Source organism: Hyperolius riggenbachi, chromosome 9 (genome assembly GCF_040937935.1).
Source record: "Hyperolius riggenbachi isolate aHypRig1 chromosome 9, aHypRig1.pri, whole genome shotgun sequence".
Lineage (NCBI taxonomy): Eukaryota > Metazoa > Chordata > Amphibia > Anura > Hyperoliidae > Hyperolius > Hyperolius riggenbachi.
This window is the reverse complement of record NC_090654.1, coordinates 255709758-255737328: the sequence shown is the minus strand read 5'-3', so window position 1 is coordinate 255737328 and position 27571 is coordinate 255709758. Positions and strand designations below refer to the sequence as shown.

General features: G+C 46.9%; 1 protein-coding gene across 1 annotated transcript in view; it reads right to left on the bottom strand.

The window, feature by feature from the left end:
- The window catches only part of TDRD9 (tudor domain containing 9), a 261914-nt gene that overhangs the window by 151111 nt on the left and 83232 nt on the right, over nucleotides 1-27571 (bottom strand). The window contains exons 6-7 of the mRNA XM_068254351.1: nucleotides 4084-4164; nucleotides 1887-2051 (exon numbers count right to left, since the gene is read on the bottom strand). Coding sequence (XP_068110452.1) covers nucleotides 1887-2051; nucleotides 4084-4164 — 246 coding nt within the window. The remainder of the gene's footprint in view (nucleotides 1-1886; nucleotides 2052-4083; nucleotides 4165-27571) is intronic.

The window sequence follows — 27571 nt, the reverse complement described above, 5'->3', positions numbered from 1 at the left end:
GGGCTGACTTGCACTGGGGGCGCATCAAGCTACTGTGTCAATCACTTTTTCCTGGTTTATGAGGGAAAAGTGGGTACCTCGGCTTATACGCGGGTCGGCTTATATGCGAGTATATACGGTTATCAGAATCCTTAAAGTAGACCTGAACTCTTGCTCCGGACAGAAGGAAAACAGAGAAATGAATGTATTTAGAGATTTTAGCCTGTTTAATTCCCCCTCATTTGTGTTTAATAAAAAGTTGTAATCTGTTCTCCCCCCTGTGTCACATGACTGCCTATGGCAGATAAGCAGACAAGCCCATTTGAAAGCACAGGCTTTAAACAATATGTCTGCTTCCATGAATCAGGAAGCAGAACCTGTGCCAATTTATTTTAGGATTTGTATCAGCTGTAACAAATACATGTTTTTTGTTTAAAGGTTATTATGCTATTGTGTATCTTTTAGAGCAGAGTGAAGTTCTGCATTTAGGTACACTTTAACTCTGTGTCTGCTTGTGATATGTGTATGCCATGCCTGTCCTGGGATGTATGTTTAGTGTTCACTCATGTCTTTTCTTCTGGTTACTTAAATTCAGTACCTGGGTATTATCGGAGTTGAATTCCAGATGTCCTGGATGCTATTTGGGTTCAGTGAAGCATGTTGATGCATTCCTGAATCCTGCTACCGCCAATTTCAGCAGGTAGTTGTGAGATATTGGTGTAGAAGATATACAGGCGTAGTAAGTAAGACATTGTTTTCCCATTCAGTGAGCACGAGGTGACGTGGTGTTACTGCACAAACTCACTGGTCTGAACATGCATCGGACATGAGGGGCTTACATAAGTATTGTTACGTGGTCTCTTTCATGCGCATGCACCTCAGTAAGGATTCTTCTATTATAGTCAGGGGAAGATACCAGAGACTTGGGACTTTTGTATAGAAGCAACCAGTAAATGTACTGAGGGATGTTTCCAGGTATCTTCCCCATAGAGGTCATTGAAGTTCCCCGATTCTCCTTGGGTGATGTCGCTATGATAGCTACGATATCTGGTAAGATATCGAAGTTTTCTCATAATTACTAACCCTTAAACTATGATTATGTAAATACCTTCTTAACCTCCTTGGCGGCCGCCGGAGGGTGCCGCTCAGGCCCTGCTGGGCCGATTTGTTTAATTTTTTTTTTGCTGGACGCAGCTAGCACTTTGCTAGCTGCGCCAGCACACTGATCGCCGCCGCCCCGCGCACGATCGCCGCTATCCGTCGCGCCGCACGCCCCCCCCCCCCCAGACCCCGTGAGCTGCCTGGCCAATCAGTGCCAGGCAGCGCCGAGGGGTGGCCCGGGACTCCCAATGACGTCCCGACGTCAGTGACGTCATCCCGCCCCGTCGCCATGGCGACGGGGGAAGCCCTCCAGGAAATCCTGTTCTTTGAACGGGATTTCCTGATCGGAGATTGCCGAAGGCGATCGAAGAGGGCGGGGGGATGCCGCTGAGCAGCGGCTATCATGTAGCGAGCCCTGGGCTCGCTACATGATATAGGAAAATTTTGTTTTAAAAAAAACTGCTGCGCTCCCTCCTGGCGGATTTTTTTATACCGCCAGGAGGGTTAAAGATAAGATTTACATTTACAATATAATTATAAAACAGTAAATACTATTATCGTTTAAATTATTCAGTTTTGCCCACATTGCCTTGTAACCTACGATAAGTACTGTGTGCTTGTAGCAGGGTTTAAAAACTCTGATTTGGGGCAAAGCACTGCTCCATTTTTGTGCAACAGTACTTGTCCTTGCATTAGTTTTTATAAGTCTGCCCCAAATTGTTCACAGACTGCAATTACGTGTAAGATCAGAGCCATTCCATGCTGTAACCCCTTCTGCCTACAACAATATAAAAGCATGTGCCTACCTTAATTCTGGGAATGTGCCTCAAATCCTCAAGGTAAAATACCTCTACATCATAAGGTTTCCCTTGAACATTGAAGATGTATGCTGGAATCAGTTTATTGTGGACCGGCACAGCAAAGTAATCTGCAAATTCTCTGCAATTTATGGTGGCGGACATCAGAATAACCTGTCAGGGTAAAACGGAATAAAGTAAAGAAATTAGATTCCTTTCAAGAACAGTACTTTTTCCTCCCATAAACGTTATAAAAGGTTTTGCCTGAAGGCAAATAACACAAAGTTAGATACTCGCCTCTGTTCAGGGGGGCCTCTGGATAAACCTGATACTTCCCCTGTCCCCCTAAAGCTCGTCATTCCAGTGCTGGGACCCTCTGAACCTATTGCACAAATGCTTGTCAAATAGGTTTGCGCGTCTGCACTCCCATCCGTAAACAAGAGCCGATGAACTGCTCGAGTGGCTGGTGCTATCGGTGTGCTTGAGCAGTGTGGCCGTGCTTGGACGGGAGTGCACCCGCAAACTTTCAGCGGGTCCCAGGCAGCGGTCTCAGAATGAGTGTTCACCAAGATTTTCACACATACAGTGATAATTTGGTACATTTACAAAAAATGACAATTCACAAAGGATTTTACGTCATGTGGTATTCTATTCAGTTTTTGATGGATTACTGCAGTGCAGTCAAAATGGAACCCAGATGTCCATTTATTTTATTACTATACGGACAACATTTTTATCAGCTCAAACCCATAAGTGTTATTTTAACAACCATGTTTTGTGTATTTAAAGGGATACTGTAGGGGGGTCGGGGGAAAATGAGCTGAACTTACCCGACCCGGGGCTTCTAATTGTCCCCCGCAGACATCCTGTGCCCGCGCAGCCACTCACCGATGCTCCGGCCCCGCCTCCAGTTCACTTCTGGAATTTCTGACTTTAAAGTCAGAAAACCACTGCGCCTGCATTGCCGTGTCCTCGCTCCCGCTGATGGCACCAGGAGTGTACTGCACAGACACAGACCATACTGGGCCTGTGCTGTGCGCTCTTGATGACATCAGCGGGATCGAGGACACGGCAACGCAGGCGCAGTGGTTTTCAGACTTTTAAGTCTGAAATTCCAGAAGTGAACCGGAGGCGGGGCCGGAGCATCGGTGAGTGGCTGCGCCAACACAGGATGTCTGCGGGGGACCGTTAGAAGCCCCGGGTAAGTTCAACTCATTTTCCCCTGACCCCCCTACAGTATCCCTTTAACTTGTGACATGAGGAAAACATTTTCATTAACTTTCTTATTTACGATCAACAGAAGATGTCACTAGAGGAAGCCACACGGAAGATGATCGGTCTGCTGATCACCGCTGGATGGGGTGAGCTGGCACTGACGCTAATTGTTCTTACGCAGGGGAGAAGAGGAGAAATGATGGGGACGGAGGATTACACAGGGGGACAAGGCAAGGAGGACCCCCAACATCGCAACCCCTCTGTGCTTTGTATTGGGACTTTTTCTCCCCATTTTTGGGGAGAACAGTGTGTCTTATATTTCGAAAAATACGGTATGCACCTGTATGGGATTTATATAGAATCTGTGCCTGGATCAAGTCTTGAAAAAGAAATTCATAACTTAAAAAAAAGATAATCAATCAAGAGCCCCCTAAAAAGCCTAAGATTACCATTATTACCAAGACAAGACGCTAACCTGTTTTCCAGAGAAAGTTAAGGGGGGAAGAAAAAAGTATTGGCAGTAACCAGGAACTTGCATTCAGATTTTGATAAAGCTCAATTCATTGCAAACAATTTTATATTTCTGTTAGCCTGGGGTCCAGTTTAGAAATTAATTCAAGCGAACATGAGAAAAGTCCTAATCACAACACATTACGCTGGTCACAGATGAATGCCATTTTGCCCCCAGGAAAAGTAAGTTTTATTTACAAAGACTAACTAGGGTAATTTTAACTCGGCAAGAGCCAACCTACCATATGGTAATCCATAAAAATTGTGACAGAGAATTTTATGTAACTGGAAAAATAATGTCACTATAGCTTCAATCGGGTGCTTCTACTCTATGGTATGACATTTTTCAACCCAAATAACTATGTAACCCTAAGTTAGTTAGTGATGCTTATCTTCGTCATACTGCCAGTTCAAACAATTATGGCAAGATCGCACTGCTCCAGGATGAAATGCATATACCAAGAGATCACATATAGCTTACCTTCACCATCCGTGAATTGGTACGTAAGAGTTTGCGTACAATCATTAACAGGAAGTCCATTTCTTCTGTTCGTTCATGGACCTATAAACAAAAAAATAATTATTTTCCATTGATAAGAGAAAGTTATCAGATTTTTTTTTTCCACCCTGGTTTCCATTGTGCTCACAGTGAAACGGTGATCATAAATGGGTGTCCGCTCCAAAATCTCCCACAGGCACTCAAGACCAAATGCATGCATGCGCCTCGTCTAAAGAGTATCTACATTATGAATTACAGTTTGCTTTAAACCTAATAAGTTGCCAAGATATATAAAATCACATGATAAAATGTGATTTTCTCACCCCCAGGGTACGTATTCCATAGTCTTGAAATCCCCGGCCCCAGTGTGAAATTGGGCAAAGGCATTTTTTTTCTTTCCAAACTATAGGTGCAAAGGATAATAATGGCAGTATTTGTATAGCGCCTTTCTCCTGTCGGACTCAAAGCGCTTGCGAGGCAGCCACTAGAGCGCACTCAGTAGGCAGTAGCAGTGTTAAGGAGACTTGCCCAAGAAACTCCTTACTGAAATAGGTGCTGGCTTACTGAACAGGCAGAGCCGAGATTTGAACCCAGGTCTCCTGTGTCAGAGGCAGAGCCCTTAACCATTACACTATCCATCCAGCTGGGGGATTGAGGTCATAACTCCACCCCTCATGTCCATGTGATCTAATCTAGGCAGACAGACATCTGAAACAAGAATTATATCAAACAGACATGCTAACACAGGCTGCTACAGTTTTCCTGTCTCTTCTCTCTCCTACACACTGTGAAGAGAGAAGTAATTTGATCCAGGCAGGCAGAGAGCAGGGGAGGGAACCAGGCTGAAGAAGTGGGCACAATGCTTTCAGCTTCAGGAATAAGGAAGTGCTACTTACAGATAGAAATGAGTCTGTTCTACCCAATATGTTGTACCAGATGTAAACTTTATATGTTCATCTAACTGTACACAGTGCATAGACTACATATATGTATTGCCATTCAAACCTTTTTATTTGGCTGGAGGTGGTCTTTAACAGCTGAAAGGCTGCTAGCCATAAAACACATTGTACACACGCAACCAAAACAGAAATCAACTAAAGGTGGGACTACATATTCAAAGTGTACCCAAGGCGACATGTGGCACGGTGATAGACCTGTGTATATACAGTGGCAAGCATACGGTCAATGGATAAGTTCCTTGTTAAAGCCACACTATAAAAAATAAAGGTTGGGGTGAGCCAACAGATGGCAATTATTCTGTAAAGCCCCATCTACACGATACGATTCTTTATACGATTCCATTACGATTCTATTTACGATCCGATTAAATCCGACATGTCCGATCAGCATTCGATTCAATTCAGTTCGATTTGCCATTGCAAACAATAGCAAATCGAATTGAATCGAATCGAATCCCGATCGGACATGTCGGATTTAATTGGATCGTTAATTGAATCGTATAAAGAATCGTATTGTGTAGATGGGGCTTTATAGTGAAAGTATTGCTACATTTTTATTTCATAGTTTTTTACCATAACGGTTTTTGGATTGTGGAACAAATCCAACTGGGTTTCCATTAATTCTTATGGGGAAATTTGCTTCGATACAAGAGTGCTTTGGATTACAAGCATGTTTCCGGGACGAATTATGCTCGCAAACCAAGGTTCCACTGTATTTTCACTCTGGGGCCTCAATGCAATTCACTTATTCTCCTTAGGTGATATTTTCACTGCTCATTAATACATTTCATTTTATTATACCATGCAAGACAATGCTCGGAAGAATTTTGTCAGCCCTCTTTCGCCTACTTTTTTAATTGCAAAGTGTTGAAAAGTAACTTAGAAGAGAAAATGAAAAATCCTCTCATTGGAGAAAAATGCATTTGCATTTAGGCCTAGGACTCTTGAGACAATGCAAATGAGCAGAGCAGAGACTACAAAATATTAAATCTGCTCCGTAAATGTTTATACATAAAATACCGTATTTTGCAGACTATAAGATGCCCCTGACCATAAGACACACCTAGGTTTAGAAGACAAAAACGGGGAAAAAATACATATATTAAACCTGGTGCATTCATGGTGAAAAGGCATCTGTGTCCCCCATGTGTCTGCCTCGGCCCCCCTTGTGTCCTCTATGCTCCTTTGTGTCCTCCTCTATGCTCCTTTGTGTCCTCATTTGTCCCAGTGTCCTCCTCTGCATGGGCACAGTACAGGGAGTCCCAGACATTGTGGAACGTTGGAGGTTAGTATTTGCAGGCATTCACAAGTCAGGAACTCCCTGCATTCGGACTATAAGATGCAGTGACTTCCACCCCCCCCCCCCCTCAATTTTGGGGGAGAAAAAGTGAGTCTTATAGTCCAAAAAATACAGTAGAGCCTTGAGAATTCTTATTAAAACAAACAAACACATTTTTAGTAGTAGGAGAACAGATCCAATTGTTTATCTCATACGTTTATTTTCATCTTGGGTTCACTTTAAAGAGAATCTGTATTGTTAAAATCGCTCAAAAGTAAACATACCAGTGCGTTAGGGGACATCTCCTATTACCCTCTGTCACAATTTCGCCGCTCCTCGCCGCATTAAAAGTGGTTAAAAACAGTTTTAAAAAGTTTGTTTGTAAACAAACAAAATGGCCACCAAAACAGGAAGTAGGTTGATGTACAGTATGTCCACACATAGAAAATACATCCATACATAAGCAGGCTGTATACAGCCTTACTTCTGAATCTCAAGAGATCATTTATGTGTTTCTTTCCCCCATGCACTGAAGTTTCAGGCTGCTCTTTTCTTCCTGCAGAGTGCAGACAGCTTTGCCCTTGTTTGTAATTCCTCAGTATGTGAAAGCCCAGCCAGCTCAGAGGACGATTTATCCAGCTGATTAGAGCAGCTTCTCTTTTCTCTCTTATCTAAATAACACACAGGCAGTGTGCATAGAGGGGCCAGAAAGGGTGAGTTCATAGCAGAACCACAACACTGAAGAACTTGGCAGCCTTCCAGACACAGGCCGACAAGTCTGACAGGGGAAAGATACATTGATTTATTACAGAGACTGTCATAGTAGAAAGTGCTGCAGTTAGCCAGAACACATTAGAATAGCTTTTGGAACATGTAGGATGATAAAAAACAGGATGCAATTTTTGTTACGGAGTCTCTTTAAGTTTGACATATTCCTTTAAAAAGGAACTGTACAGAAAAATAAATTGAATATAACTGCTTATTTTTTACAGTATTACTTTATAAAATATTTTGCAGTGTTAGCTCGTTGTGTTTACAGAGTGTTCTGAAGTCAGTAGAAAGAATGCCTAATCTCCCAGAATTTACCGGGAGAGTTCCTCATAATTTAACAGCCTAGGTTGTGACATTACTGGGAGGAGAGGGCTACATATCAATATACAGCAAAATATAGATAAAGGAAGTGTTTAGGATTATGAAACCTGGATAATTAAAAAAAAATGGATATCCTGAATAATCTCCCACTTTCTACTACAGTGCCTCTTTAAATACTTATTTTTACAGTTGCTAGATGCTATAAACTTATTGTAAAGAGACAGCGAGAAATTAAATCCTGCAAAAAAGTTAATTAAATCGGGGCCATTAATATGAAACATGTTTTATTAAATCCACAAATCCATCTTCCCAAAGCACCCCTGAGCACCTGAAAACGCATTGATGGGGCCAGAAGAAGATACAAGCAGAAGGCTGGATGTTCAAGAACCTCTTAGCTCAGCATAAAAAGTAACCAGGATTAAAAAGATCATCATACTTTAAAGCGGTATTGTCACCATAAAAAAATCAAATTTCAACAGCAACTGGTCTGAGTGTATTAAGTGATAAAGATGCTAATCCTGCATTCAAAACTTGCAAAACTTTTTCTGCTGTTATGATTTGGAGTTATCACATACATTAGGAGCACTGGCCCTAGTGCCAAACAGTTGAATGCTGGGAGTTCTTTTTATCTATAAAATATTTCTCCTCTTCCATTTATTTCCCTGCCAGCTGCTTATCAGACACACCCTCTGATCACTTGTGTTTACAAGCAAGGCTGAGGTGACTCAGCGATTGGAGGATAAGACAGTGTAGTTCCTAGTATACACCTCAGTGGGAGTGTCTGAAGACTCTGGGAGGAGGGCAGCTAATGAATACACAATGAGCAAGAGAAGGGAGGGTGGAAAACAAGAGTCAGGGAGGATATGATGTCAGCATTAGCTCGGCAAGATGGCCACTGCCTAGAATAGGATTTTCTGCTTTTCCTTTATAAAATTCACAGGAATCATTACGTGGATAGCACAATACATCTGATATCTAAGTAGAAGTAGTATTTATATACTTATATATGTGTTTTTTTATTTCTAGGTTAGCATGGGTGTCGCTTGTTCATTAAAGGGGAACTTCAACCTAAACAAGCATACTGTCATTAAGTTACATTAGTTATGTTAATTAGAATAGATTGTTTGTGATTCATGGGGGCTGCCATCTTTGTCATGGGGGCAGCCATCTTTTTGGTTGAAAGGAGGTGACAAGGAGCAGGAGACACAGTTCCAACTGTCCTGTGTCCTGATAACCCCTCCCAGCTGCACACGCTAGGCTTCAAATGTCAAATTCAAAATGTAAAAAAAAAAAATTTGCACCAAAACAGCAGAACGAGAGCAACAACATCAGAAATCCCATCATTCTTTGCACAGCATCAGGGGAAAAAAGCCCGGGCAGTTTTCTTCTGTGCAGCTAAAAATGAGGCTTGGATAAGAGAAATAAAGTTCTGATGCTGTGAAACTGTTAAAGAAACACCAAGCCTTTTCAGTGCTGCTGAGTCGATTTTTAGTCCGGAGGTTCACTTTAAGGTCCCTTTCATCTGGTTTCAGTTTTAAGAGTGCAGCTACCATACCAAATCCAGTTACAGATACTGTTCTATTGGATCCTATGATAAAGAGGAACTCTAGAAGTAAACTCTTAAAATAACATTCAGATCTAGTGGCATCCAAAGCATTTTCATGCTAACAGAGGGGGAGAGTTTAAGGGTGCATACACATCCAATTTTGATTGGCCAATCTTACCCCATCCATGTATTGAGTTTCAACAGATTTAGAATACTATGAACAGATTGTGCAGGTAAGTTCTTATACTACATGGAGATGGTAAAATTGGCCATTGATTGGCCAATCAAAATTGGATCTGTGTACCAGGCTTAATGGGAACCTGAACCGAGCAAATTATTTAAAATAAACACATGATGTACCTGCAAATGAATATTACATACTTACCCTGTCGTCAGTTCCTCTCAGAAGCTCACCATTTACTTCTTACAGTGGTCCCTTCCAGTTCTGACAAGTTTATGAAATATATCAGTTCCTGTCAGTTTTAGCTGAAAAATCTGATGTGCAAGGCAATGACTGTTTCCCAAGAGGGCGATATTACAGTTTAACATTGTGCTGACCAGGAAGCGGTTATGGGGTAATGGCCATTTTGAAAATGGGGGACGGAGAATTCCATTGATCACAGTGGACAGATGGGATCCAGGAGAAGAGAAGAAGATTGATGAGTAGACTACACAGGAGGCAAGTATGACGTGCGAGGCCCCGTTCACATTGAAAATCGCTGGTTTTGCGGGAGTGATTTTCCTGCGATTAACGCAGAAAAATCACTGGACACTGCGGCGGTTTTGGAGCAATCGCGATTAGCCGTGCTATGCATGCTAATCGCGATCGCTAAACGCCGGCAAACCGCTGAATATAACACGTTTGCAGTTAACGCTAACTTAACGCATGTCGTAGCGGTTTTTAAAAAACGCTAGCGGTTTGCCTTGAATAGGAATCGCGCGATTCCCGCTCAAGTGAGAACGGGCCCTGAATGTTTATTTTGACTTTTAATTTTCAGTTCAGGTTTGCTTTAAGATTCCCAATCAGTCACAGCATTGTTTGGGCTAAGCCAGCAGCTTCCAGAAATTACTATGAAAAATATGAACTACTTGTCCATGAATTGATTCATTACCTCGGATGACTGTTCTGTGCCGGGTGCCGTACAGATGCACTGAAGGCTAGCGACACACTCTGTTGCTATGAAGGGGGCAGCAAAGTGACAACAGCATGATGATTGACAGAACAGGAGGGGCAAGGAAGGCAACAGGGCTGTCGTACAAGTGCTGGATACTTGTAAGAAGGCCGTACTGACCGGCTACCTGAGCCAAGAACCCTCTAGCAATGTGTACGAAGCCTATTCACAATCTGTTGGTCCTTATACTACAAGGAGTTAGTAAAATTGGCCAATGAAAACTGAAAGTGTATACCAGGCTTAAAAAGAACCCGAGGTGGGTTCTATGAATCCTATTAGCACACAGTGGCTGGGTCTGCATTAAATGCCCAGCCTCTGTTGCTATACAGTCTCCCACCGGGCCCCCCCTGCGCTCTGCTGTCCCCCATAAATCAAACGCCGTGCTAGCGACATCGCTAGCCACTGCCATTCAGCACTGCTCCCCCGCCTCCTCTAGGTCGCCACGCCCCTCCTGCGTCCCTTCCCTCCTCGTTGATTGGAGGGAAGGGACGCTGGCAGGGAGCAGCGACAGAGGAGGTGGGGGAGAGGCGGGGGTGACCGTGTAGATGAAAACAGCCGGCTATCGACACGCTGCATGTCGCTAGCACGGCCGTGTGATTTATGGGGGATAGCAGAGCGGGGGGGGGGCCTGGGGGGAAACAGTATAGCAAAAGAGGCTGGGCATTATAGGCAGACCCAGCCTCTGTGTGCTAATAGGAATCTTAGAACCCACCTCGGGGTCTCTTAAAAGGTCCACTATCGCGAAAATGGTAGGCAGTTAAAATCTGTCAGAACCAACAGGTTTTGGGCCAGTCCATCTCCTCATGGGGGATTCTCAGAGTTTTCTTTGTTTTCAACAGCATTTTCTGAACAGCAGTTTAACTGTCAAAATAGTAAGATACCATCCAGCCTCCCTACTCACTTGCACACTATTTTTTCAGTAGACTTTGCAACTGCTGTTCAGGAAATGCTGTTGAAAACAAAGTCTAAAAGCCTGTTTCCACTACACGCAGATTGGATGCAGAAAAACTGACTCCAATGAATGCCTATGGGCCTGTTTCCACTAAACGCAATTTTTCTGATGCAGATTTTCCCATAGGCATTCATTGGAGTCAGTTTTTCTGCATCCATTCTGCATGTAGTGGAAACAGGCCCTAACTGACAAAATAGTGTGCAAGTGATTAGGGAGGCTGGCCGGTATCTTACTATTTTGGCAGTAAACTGCTGTCCAGGAAATGCTGTTGAAAAAAAGAAAACTCTGAGAATCCCACATGAGGAGACGGACTGGCCGAAAACCTGTCGAGTCTGTCAGATTTTAACTGCCTACTTTTTTCGCGATAGTGGTCCTTTAAAGGGAATGTCCAAGGAAGGGAAAGGCCCAGTACACTCCAGATCACGTCAGCGCGACAGTGCATAGAGTGCAGGCGCAGTAGATGCCGACCTAGCGAGGTCAGCATCTGCACCGGAGGGGACCCCTGGGACACCGGCTAGGATCAGAGATGTGGCGAGGGCACAGGACAGCTGCCTGGGGCTGGATGAAGCTCCAGGAAAGTAGTTTTTTTTTTTTTTTTTTTAAAACACCTCGGACATTCCCTTTAACCACTTCAGTCTAACTGTACGAAAATGTTCGTCCGGTTAGGCTGCGCACACTCCCGCGGGTCGTGCGCGCTCCCGCGGGCCCCCTCGTGCGCGCCCCCGCTGCTGGCCGTTAACCCACCGATCAGTGAAAGGGATTATAAATCCCTTTCGCTGATCGGACCTCCCCGGAGAAAAGCCGACAGCGTCTCTTCAGACGCTGCGGCTTTTCTGAGCTCTGGTATCCTTTCTTCTGCCTGGGAGCGAGATCGATCGCTCCCAGGACTTTTTGACTTTGGCCATCTTGTGGCCAAATAGCAAATTACACCAAAAACACACTGTGTTAAATAAATACTTTTTTATACATTAAAAAACCCCTGTTCACCTCCCACACCAAAAAATACCCACATACAAGTTTAAATTAAAAAAAAAAAAAAAAAATTACAATAATAAAAAAAAAACATTATTATTAGCAAATGAATGGAAGGTGAAAGTTGCTCAGATGCAAAAAAATGTCAACCCTGTGGGCTTAAGTGGTTAAGGGTGTGTATAAACATTCAATTTTAATAGGCTGAAGTTTCCACTTTATGTAATATGAGAGCTTGCCTACACAATCTGTTCATAGTATTCAAAATCTGTGGGCTCTCATAGTACATTGAGGTGGTAAAAATTGTCCAATCCTAATTAAATGTGTGTACAAGGGTTAGGACTCCAATCTGTCTACCGGGATGCTGATCGAGTCTCAAATTTAATTGCCCTGGTATAAAGCTTTAGACACCGCCTTTTAAGTCCGCGCTCCTGTTCTTTTTGGTGTACAAACATTTGGCAATAGTGTAACTATAGGCTTGTACCCACGTCACAACTTTTTGTGCAATTTTTCCAACTTTTTTTGTGCGCAATTAAATTACAGTAAATATGTTTTGCGACACGCAGCAATTACAACCATCGATTAGAAATGTTTTGTTTGACGTGTTACACCTGCTTGATGAAGAGGAGTGGTTGGGCAGCAGTACAAATCTTTTCCAAGTAAAAAAATTCTCCTGCGCTGTTGAAAACAAAGAAAGCCCTGAGAATCCCCCTTAAAAAGATGGACTGGCCCAAAACCTGTCATCTGTCACATTTTTTAACTGCCTACTTTTTTCGCGAAAGAACCCCTTTAAGGCTACTTGCACACCAAGACGTTGTGTTAGGTGCTACGTTAAGGTTGCATAACGTGCACCTAACACAACGTATGGTGCTGCAAGAGCCGACGGTAGAGTGAGCCGCGTTAGGCGGCTCTATTCCTATAATGTCTCCCAGAGTGGCGCTGATTGGCCAGCGGGATCACGTGGTCCCGCCGGCCAATCAGCGGCCGCCAGTGCAGTGAATATTAAGTAGCCATGTGCGCGGCTACTGTAGCTGGCTCTCCCCGCCTCCTCTCCGCCCCCCACTGCGCATGTGCAAACAGTCTAACGCGGCTATAGCCGCTCCAACGCCGTAGCATGCTGCACTTTCCGGAGAACGTGCAGCGTTACATGTAACGCAACGTGGGCTGTGTGAACAGCCCACTTGTGTTACATTGCTGTGCGTTGGGGGAGCGTTACAGGCGCACTAACGTGCGCCTGTAACGTCTTAGTGTGTAAGCAGCCTAAAGGTTATTATGCTGTTCCTTATCTTTTAAAGCAGAAAGGAAGTTCTGAGTTCAGGTCCGCTTTAAGTAATCCAAATTAGTTTAGTTTCAACCAGAGCAGCATCCAGAGTCTGGATTCCAAACAATGGCTGAGTGATAAAATAAAACGATATTCCCCATTTTCTATGCTTTACAGAAATTCCCCAATGTAAGATTCTTGGAAACAGGATTTCAGAAAATATTTAGTGCTCATAGCGTAAAAAAAAACTATGTTCTATTTGTTGACAAAACCAATCCATATTATAACTGGTTCTAAGAATCCAATAGGCCGCAAGAACATAGAAGTGTAGACAAATTAGTGAAGTCATTTTATTCTCCCCGGGCTTGTGAGCGCAGGAAAAGACCTGTTCTAGTGCATCTAAAAGGTCAGGCATGTGCTGACATTTCACTGAAGAGAATCTGAGCTGCCAGGAGGAAGCATGGAGACTGGAAGGAAGGAAAAGCATCCAGGTTTTTACAACTATCACGCGAGATGTGGGCACAAAGTAGCAGAGTGCAGATCATTTTCACAGATTTGACATTACCCTTCAAATCAGCAGGACACAGTAGAATTGAAGTAAGCACACATTTATCAAATTATGTCAAAGTGTACAAAACAAACTTAAAGTAGATCTTGAGTTTTTAAAAAAAAAAAAGTTTCACTTACCAGGGGCTTCTACCGACCCCCTGCAGACGTCCTGTCCAGTGCCGCTCCTCAAGGATCCTGCAGCCCCCGCCGCGGCTCACTTTCATTATCACCAGACTTGCAAGTCAATGGCAACTGCGCCAGCCTGTGTCCTCGCTCACGCTCCCATGACTAGGAGCATCCAGCGCAGTACGAGAATCTCGTACTGCGACTGTGAAGAACGCTCCCAGCGACATGAGCGGGAGTGAGGGGCGCACACGGCCACGCAGGCGCAGTCTACTTGTAAGATGGCAGAAGCTAAAGTAAGCTGTGGCGGGGAACTGGAGGATCCTTGAGGACCGATGTGGGAGAGGGCATCTGCAGATGTCCTCAAGAAGCCCCAGGTGAGTGAAACTTTATAAAAAAAGAACACTTAAGATCTACTTTAAGTTTGTGACTAAAATTGTGGTGAGCTTGCTTGATTAGTGTGTTTCTCGCATCCTTCTTAGGGCTAGTTCTCACAAAAAATGCTAGGCATAATTGCAAATGCTTAGCAATTTTGTAGCAATTTAAAGTAGCAATTCCGGCCTAACGATTTTCTATTTATGCCTAGCGATTTTGGAGCGTTTGGGTTTAGAGATTCTGTAGTTCTTGTACACTTTGATCTGGAAGTGAAAAGACTTTGGTAAAAAAAGTTTTGAAACATTGCTCTGTTCAGCAAGCACAGTGGTGTAGTGGTTAGCACTCTCGCCTTGCAGTTCAAATCCCAGCCAGAGCACCATCTGCACGAGTTTGTATGTTCTCCCCGTGTCTCTGTGTGTTTCATATCCCAAAAACATACAAATACTGTATATTCCTGCGTATAAGACTACTTTTTAACCCTTGAAAATCTTCTGAGAAGTTGGAGGTCGTCTGATACGCCGGGTATCATTGATGCCGGGTGAGACGCCCTATCCTGTTACCGCCTCTCAGATCTCACTGCTGAGGACTGTAGTGAAGCGGCGCAGGCGCACATGAGTGAGATCTGAGAGGCAGAGAAAGAAATAAATAGGATACGAGGGTGACCCAGAAGGGTGAAAGAGGCGTGTTTTAAGGGCACAGCGCGATCTATTCTTGCATACCGCTCTGATAAACAAGTAGACAAGGAGAGCTGACCAGTCCACTTAGGAAGAGGGAGAGTTGAACAATACAACCAATCAATTGACTATATACTGTTATATATTCTGTTCATACATAGCACCCGTATACAATTTTTTAAATTTTTTATTTGGTGTGTGTTGGAAGAGGGGTAGTCTTATATGGCAAGTATATCCCAAACTCTATATTTTAACTGGAAAAGTTGGGGGGTCGTCTTATACGCCCAGTCTTATACGCCGGAATATACGGTAAGGTAATTGGCTTCCCCCTAAATTGGCTCTAGACTACGATACATGCACTACACGATACATACATAGACATGTGACAATGGTAGGGATTAGATTGTAAGCCCCTCTGAGGGACAGTTCGTGACAAAAAAAAATATTCTGTACAGCGCTGCGTAATAAGTTGGCGCTATACAAATATTTAATTAAAAGAAAAATAAAATGATTTTTTAAGCAATTTTACAATTTTCCTGTAAATATGGTGGCATAGCATTTAGCGCTCTGGCCTTGCAACGCTGGGTCCCTGGTTCAAATCCCAGCCAGGTGAACATCTGCAAGGAGTTTGTATGCACTCCAGTTTCCTCCAGCATTCCAAAAACATACAGATCAGTTAATTGGTTTCCCCTAAAAAAATTGGCCCTAGACTATGATACATACACTACACAATACATACATACCATACGTGACTATGCATATGCTTAATTTAGGATTAGTTAGTGTTAGGGTACGAGTACTTAAGTTGCATGCAAGCTATTACGGGAACCAACATCCTCCAATGGTAGACAGGTGCATTTTATTTGAATGCTGGGTGTGTATGTATTTTATCCCACTAGTGGGGCTTGCACTCTCAAGCAGGTAGTCATAAGGATGCAATCTGTTTTAAGTAGCGCTGTTCCTTTCCTTGCCATGTACAAATGTAAGTAACTTTAGTCAGCTACTCCCATTTAATAGCATTGCTTATTGATGTTTATGCAGAGCTTCTGTTTGGTTTCAAGCAGTGTTGCCAACCGCCCGTAAATTTTGATACAAAATGAGCTGCCCATGAAATCCGTAAGGAATTCAGCAGCGTCCGTAAGGGCGGCCAGTCGGCCGCCCGCCCTGTTGCAGGAGGACATCAGCGCAGTGGAGGAAGAGCTGTGGGCAGCGGTGGAGAAGGGGGGAAATCTCCCCCCTTCTCTCACCTTAGTGCTCTCCCTCCCTCGCTGACTGTCCCCTCCTGATCTAGTGCTGAGTGGCGTGTCGTTTGGCAGCGGGCGGGACTTACCTTCCGTCTCGCTCCTGCGCTGGAAGTTCTGCTGCTCTGGTCTGGACCAGACCAGAGTAGCGGCAAATCATCCCGCGCCGGCGACGAGACGCAGGTAAGTTCCGCTCGCTGTCGCCTGCCAGCCACTCAGCACTAGATCAGGAGGGGACAATCAGCGAGGGAGGGAGAGCACTAAGGTGAGAGAAGGGGGGGTAGATTGCCCCCCTTCTCCACTGCTGCCCACAGCTCTTCCTCCACTGCGCTGCTGTCCTCCTGCTGGGGGGGGGGGGTCCATGCCTGGCTACCTATTGTGTGGGCACATATACCTCTGGCTACATATACTGGGCACATAAAACCCTGATTAAATATACTGGGACATATACCTGTGGCTACATATACTGGGCACATATACCCTGCTTACATATACTGGGCACATATACCCTGCTTACATATACTGGGCACATATACCCTGCTTACATATACTGGGCACATATACCCTGCCTCCATTTACTGGGCACATATAACCCTGGCTACATATACTGGGCACATATAACCCTGGCTACTTATACCTGTGGCTACATATACTGGGCACATATACCCTGCCTACATATACTAGGCACATATACCCTGCCTACATATACTGGGACATATACTTGTGGCTACATATACTGGGCACATATACCCCTGGCTACATATACTGGGGACATATACCTCTGGCTACATATACTGGGCACATATACTCCAGCCTACATATACTGGGGACGCTGGCTGTTTGCCATTATGTGCATTTACTGGTGAAAAGCTGTCTCTTATGTGCATTTACTGGTGAAAAGCTGTCTCTTATGTGCATTTACTGGTGAAAAGCTGTCTCTTATTATGTGCATTTACTGGTGAAAAGCTGTCTCTTATGTGCATTTACTGGTGAAAAGCTGTCTCTCATTACGTGCATTTACTGGTGAAAAGCTGTCTCTCATGACGTGCATTTACTGGTGAAAAGCTGTCTCTCATGACGTGCATTTACTGGTGAAAAGCTGTCTCTCATGACGTGCATTTACTGGTGAAAAGCTGTCTCTCATGACGTGCATTTACTGGTGAAAAGCTGTCTCTCATTACGTGCATTTACTGGTGAAAAGCTGTCTGTCATTACGTGCATTTACTGGTGAAAAGCTGTCTGTCATTACGTGCATTTACTGGTGAAAGGCTGTCTCTCATTATGTGCATTTACTTGCCATGCCCACTTTCGTCGCCCGCAAATTTCCTCGAACATGTTGCCCCCTACCCATTTGACTGCCCCCTCATATGTGCCAGTCTAGAACCGGCCCTGTACCCCTGCCTACATATACTGTGCACATATACCCCTGGCTACCTGTTCTGGGTACATCTATACCCCTGGCCACCTATTCTGGGGACACCTATAGACCTGGGGCTACCTATTTTTGGGGAACCACTGCTGTCACATTAAATGTATTTTGGGGAACTGCTGCCAGATTATGTGTATGTTAGGGGAATCGCTGCTGCCAGATTACATCTATTTTTTGGGAACCACTGCCATATTGTCTGTATTTTGGAAGAACCTCTGCCAGATTACGTGGATTTTTGGTGAAATGCTGTAAGATTACATGCATTTTGGGGGAAGGGGGGAAAACACTATGGCAGAGCTCAAACTTCCCTGGCAGACCTTTTACGGCAATACTAAAATCATGTATATTTGGCCCCACCCATGACCACGCCCACACTCTGTTGCGTGACCACGCCCATTTTTCGGCACGGCGCAGGAGATTTTGTCAGTAAAAAAAATAACGTGAAAGGTTGGCAACACTGGTTACAAGGTGCGTTCGTAGTTTCTTGGGGGGCTCAGTGCACCCCTGATTGGTGGCCATTCGGAGGCAGCCTGGTGATGCTTTGCGCAATTTTGAATTTTTACTTGGTAGCGCACCCAGACTATGCATATGCATAATTTAGGATTAGTTAGTGTTAGGGCCCCTCCCATGGGGAGGACTTCTTCCCATTGGGAAAGACGAGTACTTAATAAGTTGCATGCAAGCTATTACGGAAACTAACATCCTCCAATGGTAGACAGGTGCATTTTATTTGAATGCTGGGTGTGTATTTTATCCCACTAGTGGGGTTTGCACTCTTAAGCAGGTAGTCATAAGGATGCAATCTGTTTTTATGCAGCGCTGTTCCTTTCCTCACCATGACTATGGTAGGGACTAGATTGTGAGCTCTTCTGAGGGACAGTAAGTGACAACACAATATATACTATGTACAGCGCAGTGTACGATCTCTGCGCCATATAAATACTAAATAATAATAACAATAATAAAAAGGAGGAATCGCCTCCAAACTACAGAGTTTGTATTTGGAAAGAATTACATCACTCTGGAGTGAACTAGAAAATAGAAACACATTAGGCAAGCGCTTTTCAAAACTCTAGTGCTTTTAAAAGCATTCAGACGCGCTCTTGGTGTGAACCACCCCTAAGTGTACCTGATATTTAATAACAAAGTATTTATACTTCCCTGGGGCTTCCTCCAGTTCCCTTCAGGCTGTGGGCTTCCTCGCCGCCTCCCTGGGCCACTTCAATCACCTGCTAGCCGCCCTGGTACATCTGGTCAGATGCACTGTCGCTCATGCGTGGCCCGATAACTTATCAGTCCCCATCAAAGTGCAACTCACCAGATGTCCCACAACGGCCAGTAGACAATCGGAGCGGTCTGGGTAGATGGCAAGGGAGCCCACGGCATGTAGGGGGCTGGGAGAAGCCCCAGGTAAGTACAAATACTTTCAGTTACTTCTTCTTATCTGATCTAAGATGGCGCCCACGTAGGTCGCCTCGGTCACATGGCTCCTCCATTTAGGCAGTTTTTTTTAATGTTTTTAGTGCTTGTAGTGTTTCTTTTTTTAGTTTTTTTAGTGTTCTAATTGATAGGGATAGGACTAGGATAGGTTTTAAAAATACTTACTACACCTTACGAGGAGGGTGGCCTGCATACATCTAGCAGCCTTCTTGCCCTAACGCAGGCCTGGTCACCGCTCCAGCCGGCCGGCCTGCACTCCACTCCACCTCCAAACACGGACTGCAACTCCCCGGACCCAGGCGGTCGCTGCTGCCCCAGCCTCTGACATCCTGCCGCGGCTCCAACTGCCTCCGATGCCCTCACGGAGCCCGCCGCTGCACCGGAACCACTGAGGCGCCCCAGGCTGCCGCTGCCCAGGAGTCCCGTCCACGGACTGCAACTCCCCGGATCCAGGCGGTCGCTGCTGCCCCAACTGCCTCCGATGCCCTCACGGAGCCTGCCGCTGCACCGGAACCACTGAGGCGCCCCAGGAGCCGCATCTCCGGCAACACTGGCTCCCTGCTGCCGCTGCACTTTCCGCTTCCTTTCCGGGATCCGGACACTGTCCCCAGGCTCCACGTCGCCGCTCCTTTCCGGGATCCGGACACTGTCCCCAGGCTCCACGTCGCCGCTCCTGGCTGGATCCCTTCCTCACACGGATCCCATCCTCCGCTGCACCCACCTGGCAGGCCCTACTCCCACGAGGCCTGGCCCAGCCTGCCGCTGCACCTGAACAAGGTGGCGCCCCCAGGAGCCGTATCTCCGGCAACACTCTGGCTCCCGGCACCCGGTCACTGCCTCGGTCCCCTGCACCGCTCCACGTGCCGCTGCTGGCTAGATCCCATTCTCCTCCGCTGCACCGGCGTCTGTCAGGACTTGCACCTACTTGGCCCGGCCTGGCCTGCAGACCATGAACTTGCTCGCCTGGTGAGGAGACTACGAGGACTCCGCTCTGCCCAGCCTGCCTGTACTCTCAGCTCTGCCGGCCCGCCTGCCTGCACCCCACCAACCTGCCAACCCATCTCATCTGGGGAAGTGGACTCCGCACAGCAGGCCTTGGGACACCCTGGGTGAGTCGCACAGTTGTCTCCTCACCTCTTATTGGGACCATTCCATCTATATGTTGCCATTGACTGTGCTGTGCTGCCTGTTACCGATATGTGCCTCTGACTGTGCTGTGCTGCTTGTACTATCTGTGCCATAGTCTGTGCTGTGCTCCTGCTCCATACCAACTACCTGTGTCAACAGTCTGTGCGGCGCTGCCTGCCCCATACCATCTATCTGTGCTGGGCTGCCTGCTCCGCACCGCAGGTCTGGGCCTTCAATTGTGTTGTGTATGTTGTGCCGCGCTGTTCGCTCCTACCGTGCCACACTCTGGGCCGTGTCACCTGCTACAGCCCATCCAACTGGCCCCCTTGCTGAGACGGGCTGCCCGCCCCATACCATCTACCTGCGACAGTCTGTGTGGAGTCGCCACCTCCACCTCACCCCCACTTCACCTGCACCTTATCCGTGCCACAGTCTGCGCAGTGCGGCCCGCCCCATACCCTCAAATCGCGCCACTCTCTGTGCCTGGCCGCCACCCCATACCATCTACCGGTGCCTTACTCCCTGTGCCAACCGCCCCACTCCATCTACCTGGGGCGCACACTGCACACTGTGCCACCTACCGCAATTAGCTGTGCCATGGGCGCAGAACGGCCTATCACTCTCTCTAGAGAGGCCCTTCTCAAATGGGAACCCCCTGACACCCCTAACCCTACACCGGACTCCCCCCTGTGGATTGCTGTCACCGCACACATCAACTATCTCACCACCAAGCGAGCACCGATCAAACGCCGCCACAGAGGAAGGAGGGCGGGGGCCCAGGTCCGACTCAAAAGGAAAGGCCTTCGCTCCCCTGTCCCTGCCATCCTACTCGCAAACGTCTGCTCACTCCCCAACAAACTGGACGAGCTGCTTCTCCTACTTGACAGCAAACCTCTGATCAGCAACAACACCCCTGTTCTCTGTTTCACCGAGACCTGGCTGTGTGACATCATCCCCGACAACTCTCTACTTGTTCCAGGCTACAGCCTCCTAAGAGCAGACCGCGACACTGCCCTCTCCGGGAAAACGAGGGGGGGGCGGCATCTGCTTTTATAAAAACACCTCCTGGTGCTCCGACATCACCACTCTCCACAAGGCCTGCACCCCTGATGTTGAGTTCCTTGCCATAAATTGCAGGCCTCGGTACTCCCCGCGGGAGTTCTCCTCGTCCTCGTTGGGGTCTACATTCCTCCCGACGCATGCACCAAGACTGCCCTGCAGGCACTCAGTGACTGTATCTCGCGGTGGGAAACTGCCCTCCCGGAGGCCCTGTTTATCATTCTGGGCGATTTCAATAAGGCGAACCTTCAGCAAGAGCTGCCCCGCTACAAGCAGCACATCACCTGCCCTACCAGAAACTACAACATCCTGGACCACTGCTACACGGTCCATAAGAATGCCTACAAGGCCACCAAGGGCGCCCCCCTGGGGAACTCCGACCACAACTCAATACACCTGATTCCCACCTACAGGAGGCTCCTGGAGACCTCAAAGCCCACCGTCATAACCACTAAAAAATGGACTGCAGAGGCCAAAATGGAGCTCCAAGTGTACTTTGAAACCACCGACTGGACGACTCTGGAGGCACCCACCCTTGATGAATGGGCCGAGAATGTCACCTCCTACATTAGCTTCTGCGAAGAAGCATGTATCCCATCCAAGTCCTTCAGAGTCTATCCCAACAACAAGCCTTGGTTCAACGACAGGCTTCGCCGTCTCCGGAAATGCAAAGAGGAAGCGCACAGGTCTGGCTCCCCAGAGGAATTCAGAGAGGCCAGGCTCGCCTTGAAAAGAGAACTGCGATCTGCAAAGAAGGCCTACGCCGAAAAACTTGGGCTTTGCCTCCGGTCCTCCAATACACGGGAGGTATGGAAGGGCCTGAGAGCAGCCACGAACTTCAAACCTGCACCCCAAACAGCGACCCCGAGCCCTCGACTGGCGGAGGAGCTCAACGAGTTTTACTGCAGATTCGAGCAGCATCCCAACCAGCCCGTAGGCCAAACAGCATCGACTCTGGCGACCCTCCCCTCCCCTCTGGGGAACTCTCCCCCCTGGCTCCTGTCGCTGTTCTGGAATCAGAGGTACTCCGTCACCTCCGCAAGGTAAATCCAAGGAAATCCTCTGGCCCGGACGGTGTGTCGTCTATCTGCCTGCGTTCCTGTGCCGACCAGCTAGCCCCTGTGCTCACCACCTTATTTAAGCAGTCCTTATCGGAAGGTACAGTCCCCTCCTGCTTTAAGAGATCTAAAATTATACCAGTCCCAAAAAAACCAGGCAGTACCGAGCACAATAACTTCCGGCCAGTGGCCCTAACCTCAAACATCATGAAGCTCCTCGAACGGTTAGTCCTGGTCCACCTGAAGAAATCCACAGACGCCCTTTTAGACCCGCTGCAATTTGCATATAGGGCAAACAGATCCGTGGAGGACGCCATCAATGCCGGCATGGCATACATAACCGATCATCTAGACAGCCCTGCCTCCTATGCTAGGATCCTGTTCCTTGACTTTAGCTCAGCGTTCAACACGATCTGCCCGGACATCCTGATCACCAATCTGACGCAGCTCGGAGTTGACCCTACTCTTCGGGCATGGATCAAAGACTTCCTGACAAACAGAACGCAGCAGGTGAAGCTCGGTAACCACCTCTCCAGCGTTCGAACCACCAATACAGGGGCCCCACAAGGCTGTGTTCTGTCACCTCTACTGTTCTCCCTCTATACCAATAACTGCATCTCATCCGCGGACTCTGTGAAAGTCATCAAATTTGCAGATGACACCACTATCATCGGACTTATTGGTAGAAACGGGGAGTTGGAGTACCGCAACAAAGTAGAGAGAATATGTAACTGGTGCAAGGACAACAACCTAGTCCTCAACGCAGCAAAGACTGTCGAGCTAGTCACTGATTTCAGGAGAAACCCTCCCCCCCTCTCACCTGTCCTCATTGAGGGATCTGAGGTTTCCAGAGTGACATCTGTGCGGTTCCTCGGCACGACTCTAACAAACAATCTGAAGTGGGAGCAGAACACCACCAAAATCCAGAAAAAATCTCAGCAGAGGCTGTTCTTCCTGCGCCAACTGAAGAGATTTGGCATGCCCAGGGAGCTGCTGACCAGTTTCTATACCTCCACCATAGAATCCATCCTCTGCTCCTCAGTCATTGTCTGGTATGCTGGCGCAACGGCCAGCGACAAACACAAACTGCAGAGAGTTATAACGGTCGCGGAGAAGATCATCGGATCTCCTCTTCCATCTCTTGATCTCCTCCACTCCACCAGGATGGGGAAGAGGGCCACCATGATCTCCCGTGACCCCACTCACCCGGGCAACCACTACTTCAGGCTCCTCCTGTTGGGCCGTCGTTATAGGGCTATACCATCCAAAACCACCAGGCGGATGAACACCTTCTTCCCCCAAGCTGTTCGGTTTCTGAACTCCAATCTCCCCCTATCGGGCCCACATACCAGCATACCCTAGCTGGGTTGTCAACCGGTCCTCGCCGCTGCCGGCCTGGGCTCATCAAATCGAATCGAGGCCACTACCTGCATCCTTATTATTATCATTAGCTTTAGTATTATTTGCCTGTGTTTTTGCACAGCAATGTAAATGGCCGCTACGAACTGTCTACTGCATTTCAAGTGTACGTGTGTTGTGTCTGTCTTGTATTATACAAATTATGCCTATGCCATGTGTACCACAATTAATTCCGATTACAGCTCTTGCTGTACTTGGCGAAATAAAGTGATTCTGATTCTGATTCTTAGGGTTTCTTTAAAGAGGAGCTGTTCGATATAAGGTCTCAGAGAACAAAAACATTTATCAGTAGCTAAATATTGGCTGTACTTACATTACATATGCATTTCACAGTCCACGTTTGCATTTCACAGCATTTTTATCTCGGGGGGGGGGGGGGGGGGGGGGGAGCGTAATGTCGCTGGCAAGTCATAACAATAGGAAAATCTGCACAATGTTCATGCCGAATAGTGTGCACTACCGAACAGTGCTGACTTACCTCTTGTTACACCTTGATAATGCGATACACAACTATCTTGAATCAACCCTTTTATAAAATGCTTCTCCCAATCCTATTCTGAGTATCGTCAAAGGTGGTACCATCCATTAATCTGCGCGCTTCACGCGGCTCTGCCGAATAACAACCCCCCCATACCGTTTTACACTTTGCACGTTTTTGCCAACGTAAATACATTTAAGTCAAAGGGCGATTTATATCTAATGTGGAAAAACGCACAAAAGTCCAGAAGCTATAAGCTGTTCTTTAACATACTTGTCCACAGTCACCAATGCGCACTGCAAATCAGAGGGGAAAAAAGTGCTCATAAAAACCCTGTACGAAAATGTAGTTTACGGTACTAAAGAGGCCTGAGCAGTGCAAAACCAAGCCAGATAAAAATGTGCAGCGCTGCCAAACATCTGGCCCCCACCATAGGCTGTGATGTGAATTACGGCTATAGCAGTGTTCTGTGAGTAATTTGGGTGACGGCAAAAAACAGAGCCCAAATTACGATTAAAAAAGCGCAATTTGACCACCGACAATAGCTGGAAGCTAAATTATTTTTTAGTATTTATATAGCACCAACATCTTACGCAGCGTTGTACAGAGTATATTGTGTTGTCACCTAATTGTCCCTCAGAGGGGCTCACAATCTAATTGCCTACCAGAGTCAGGCCTCTTACACAGCAAGACGTTGCGTTTGATGTGACGTTAAGGTCGCACAATGTGCCCCTAACAGAACGCATTGTGCACTATTACTTGGAAGTTATAGTGCATTATTTAGCCCTGCATTTGGTGCGCGTTTTCGTCGCACAGTGATAGAACGAAAACGGCGCATGCGTAAAAAAAAAAATTACTGAGCATGTGCAAACAGTCTAACGCAGCTAAAAACGTGTATAACGCATAGCATGCAGCACTTTCATTTAACGTGCAGCGTTAGACACCAACGCAACGTATGCACTGTGAACAGCCCATCGATTTTTCATTGCTGTGAGTTATTGTGCGTTACATGTTGTTGTAACGTGCGTCTTTAACGTCGCACTGTGAAAGAGGCCTTATATGTACGTATCTTGTTGTGTATGCATCATAGTCTAGAGCTAATTTCGGGGGAAGCCAATTAACTTATCTGTATGTTTTTGGAATGTGGGAGGAAACCAGTGTGCCTGGAGGAAATCCACACAAACGGGGAGAACATACAAACTCTGTGCAGATAGTGCCTGGCTGGGATTCGAACCGGGGACGCAGCGCTGCAATGGAAAAGCGCTAACCACTACGCCATCATGCTGCCCTTGCATCTTACTCCCACTTAACGGCGCATTGGAGAAGGAATAGTAATTAATGCCACCCAGCAATTTACCACAGCAAAGTGAGCAGTATTTTGGCTTCACCCTAAACCCAAATTTCCAGGTGCCCTTTTGACATGTATATGTGTCATACATCCTGCAGGTGAGAGGTCTATAACTGGTGAATAGTAAAGGTGTTACAGGGGTTTATTGATATACCTGTACGGGAACCCTGTGCATGCATACAAACTACAATGTTTAGAGCTTAAAATGAAGAAATTGCCTTTATAGCCTTAAACTGATCCACACGGCACAATTTTAAATTGCACTCTGTGGACTTAACGTCTCAAAATTAAAGCCTCCTAGATTATGTTCTTCAGCACAGAATAATCCTCTGCTCATGCAGTAACTTAGCACTAAAGCAAGCCATAATAACTGAAGCTACGTGTTAAAATAAAAGGATGGGAATATGTCACTTAGTGACAGAAGGTGGAAGTTTACTAGTAGATGTTTGACACTCAACTCTTAAGATTAAACCAGTAATATAATCCTGCAAAAAACACTACAGGAACTTTCTATCATACCGTATATACTCGAGTATAAGCCGACCCCCCAACCCCCTCCCCCCAAAAAAAATTGAGAAAAATTATTGACCCGTGTATAAGCCGAGGATAGGAAATGCTCCAGCTACTGATCCAACTGAGAGGCAGCTACCCGCCACCATAGGCACAATAGAGCAGGGAGGGCACAGTGGAGATAGCTGTCCCCGTCTCCTCCATGGCAGAGTGCATGCTAAATGGCCTCCTCCCCCCACCATTGCCTCAACGGGTCAGTGGGGGCACAGTGGTGATAGCTATGTGGGCTTTGTGCCATGCTACCCCCCCTCTCATCCATGGCAGAATGCATGCTAACTGGCCCCCCCCTGAGTGTCCCCTCTACCCCACCAAAGGCAGTGGAGCCATGGGTAAACAGTGGTGACAGCTGTGTGGGCTTTGTGCCATGCTACCCCCCCCCTCTCATCCATGGCAGAGTGCATGCTAACTGCCCCCCCCCCCCCCCCCCCCCCGTGTGTCCCCTCTACCCCACCAAAGGCACAATGGAGCCATGGATAAACAGTGGTGACAGCTGTATGGGCTTTGTGCCATCCTGCCCTCCTCCGTGCAGAGTCATGCTAATTGCTCCCCCCTCTGAGTGCCTCCTCCCTCCACTAGCCACAACAGAGCAGGGAAGGCACAGTGGTGATAGCTGTGTGAGCTTTATGCCATGATGCCCACTTCTATGGCATAGTGCATGCACTGGCCCCCCTCTGAGTGCCCCCTCCCTCCACTAGCCACAACAGGAGCAGTGGGGGCACAGTGGTGATAGCTGTGTGGTCCGTGCTGCCCCCTCTACCTGACTGAGCGCATGCTCTGAGTACCCCCTCCCGCCGCCACCTCTTACCCCGTCATAGGCACAGCGGAGCAGTGCGGGGACGGCAGTAACAGCTCTCCGATCCGTGCTGCCCCCTCTCCCTGACTGAGCGCATGCTAATTTGCATAGTGTGGTGAGGCCTATTGCGCTGCTCTCATCTCCTGTCCGGGCCTCTTTCCGTGACTCCGGTAGTTCCTCTGCTCCAGCTCTTTCATCGCCTATGCCGCTCATTCTCGCTGTCAGCAGCATGGAGCTCCGGTCTCGTCTGGGCAGTGTGCAGCCAGGGACGCTCATAGTCGTGCTATGAAGCCATCTAGTGGCGCTTCCCACGATGTGCTGCACGCGTCATAGCAATGAGCCTATGAATGTTCCTGGCTGCGCACTGTGTCCCAACGAAACCGGAGCTCCATGCTGCTGACGGATAACGAGCGGCATAAGCAAATGAAAGAGCTGGGGGCAGAGAAAATACCGGAGAAGCAGAAGGACGCCCGGACAGGAGGTGAGAGCAGCGTGATAGGCCTCACCTCACTATGCAAATTAGCATGCGCTCAGTCAGGGAGAGGGGGCAGCACGG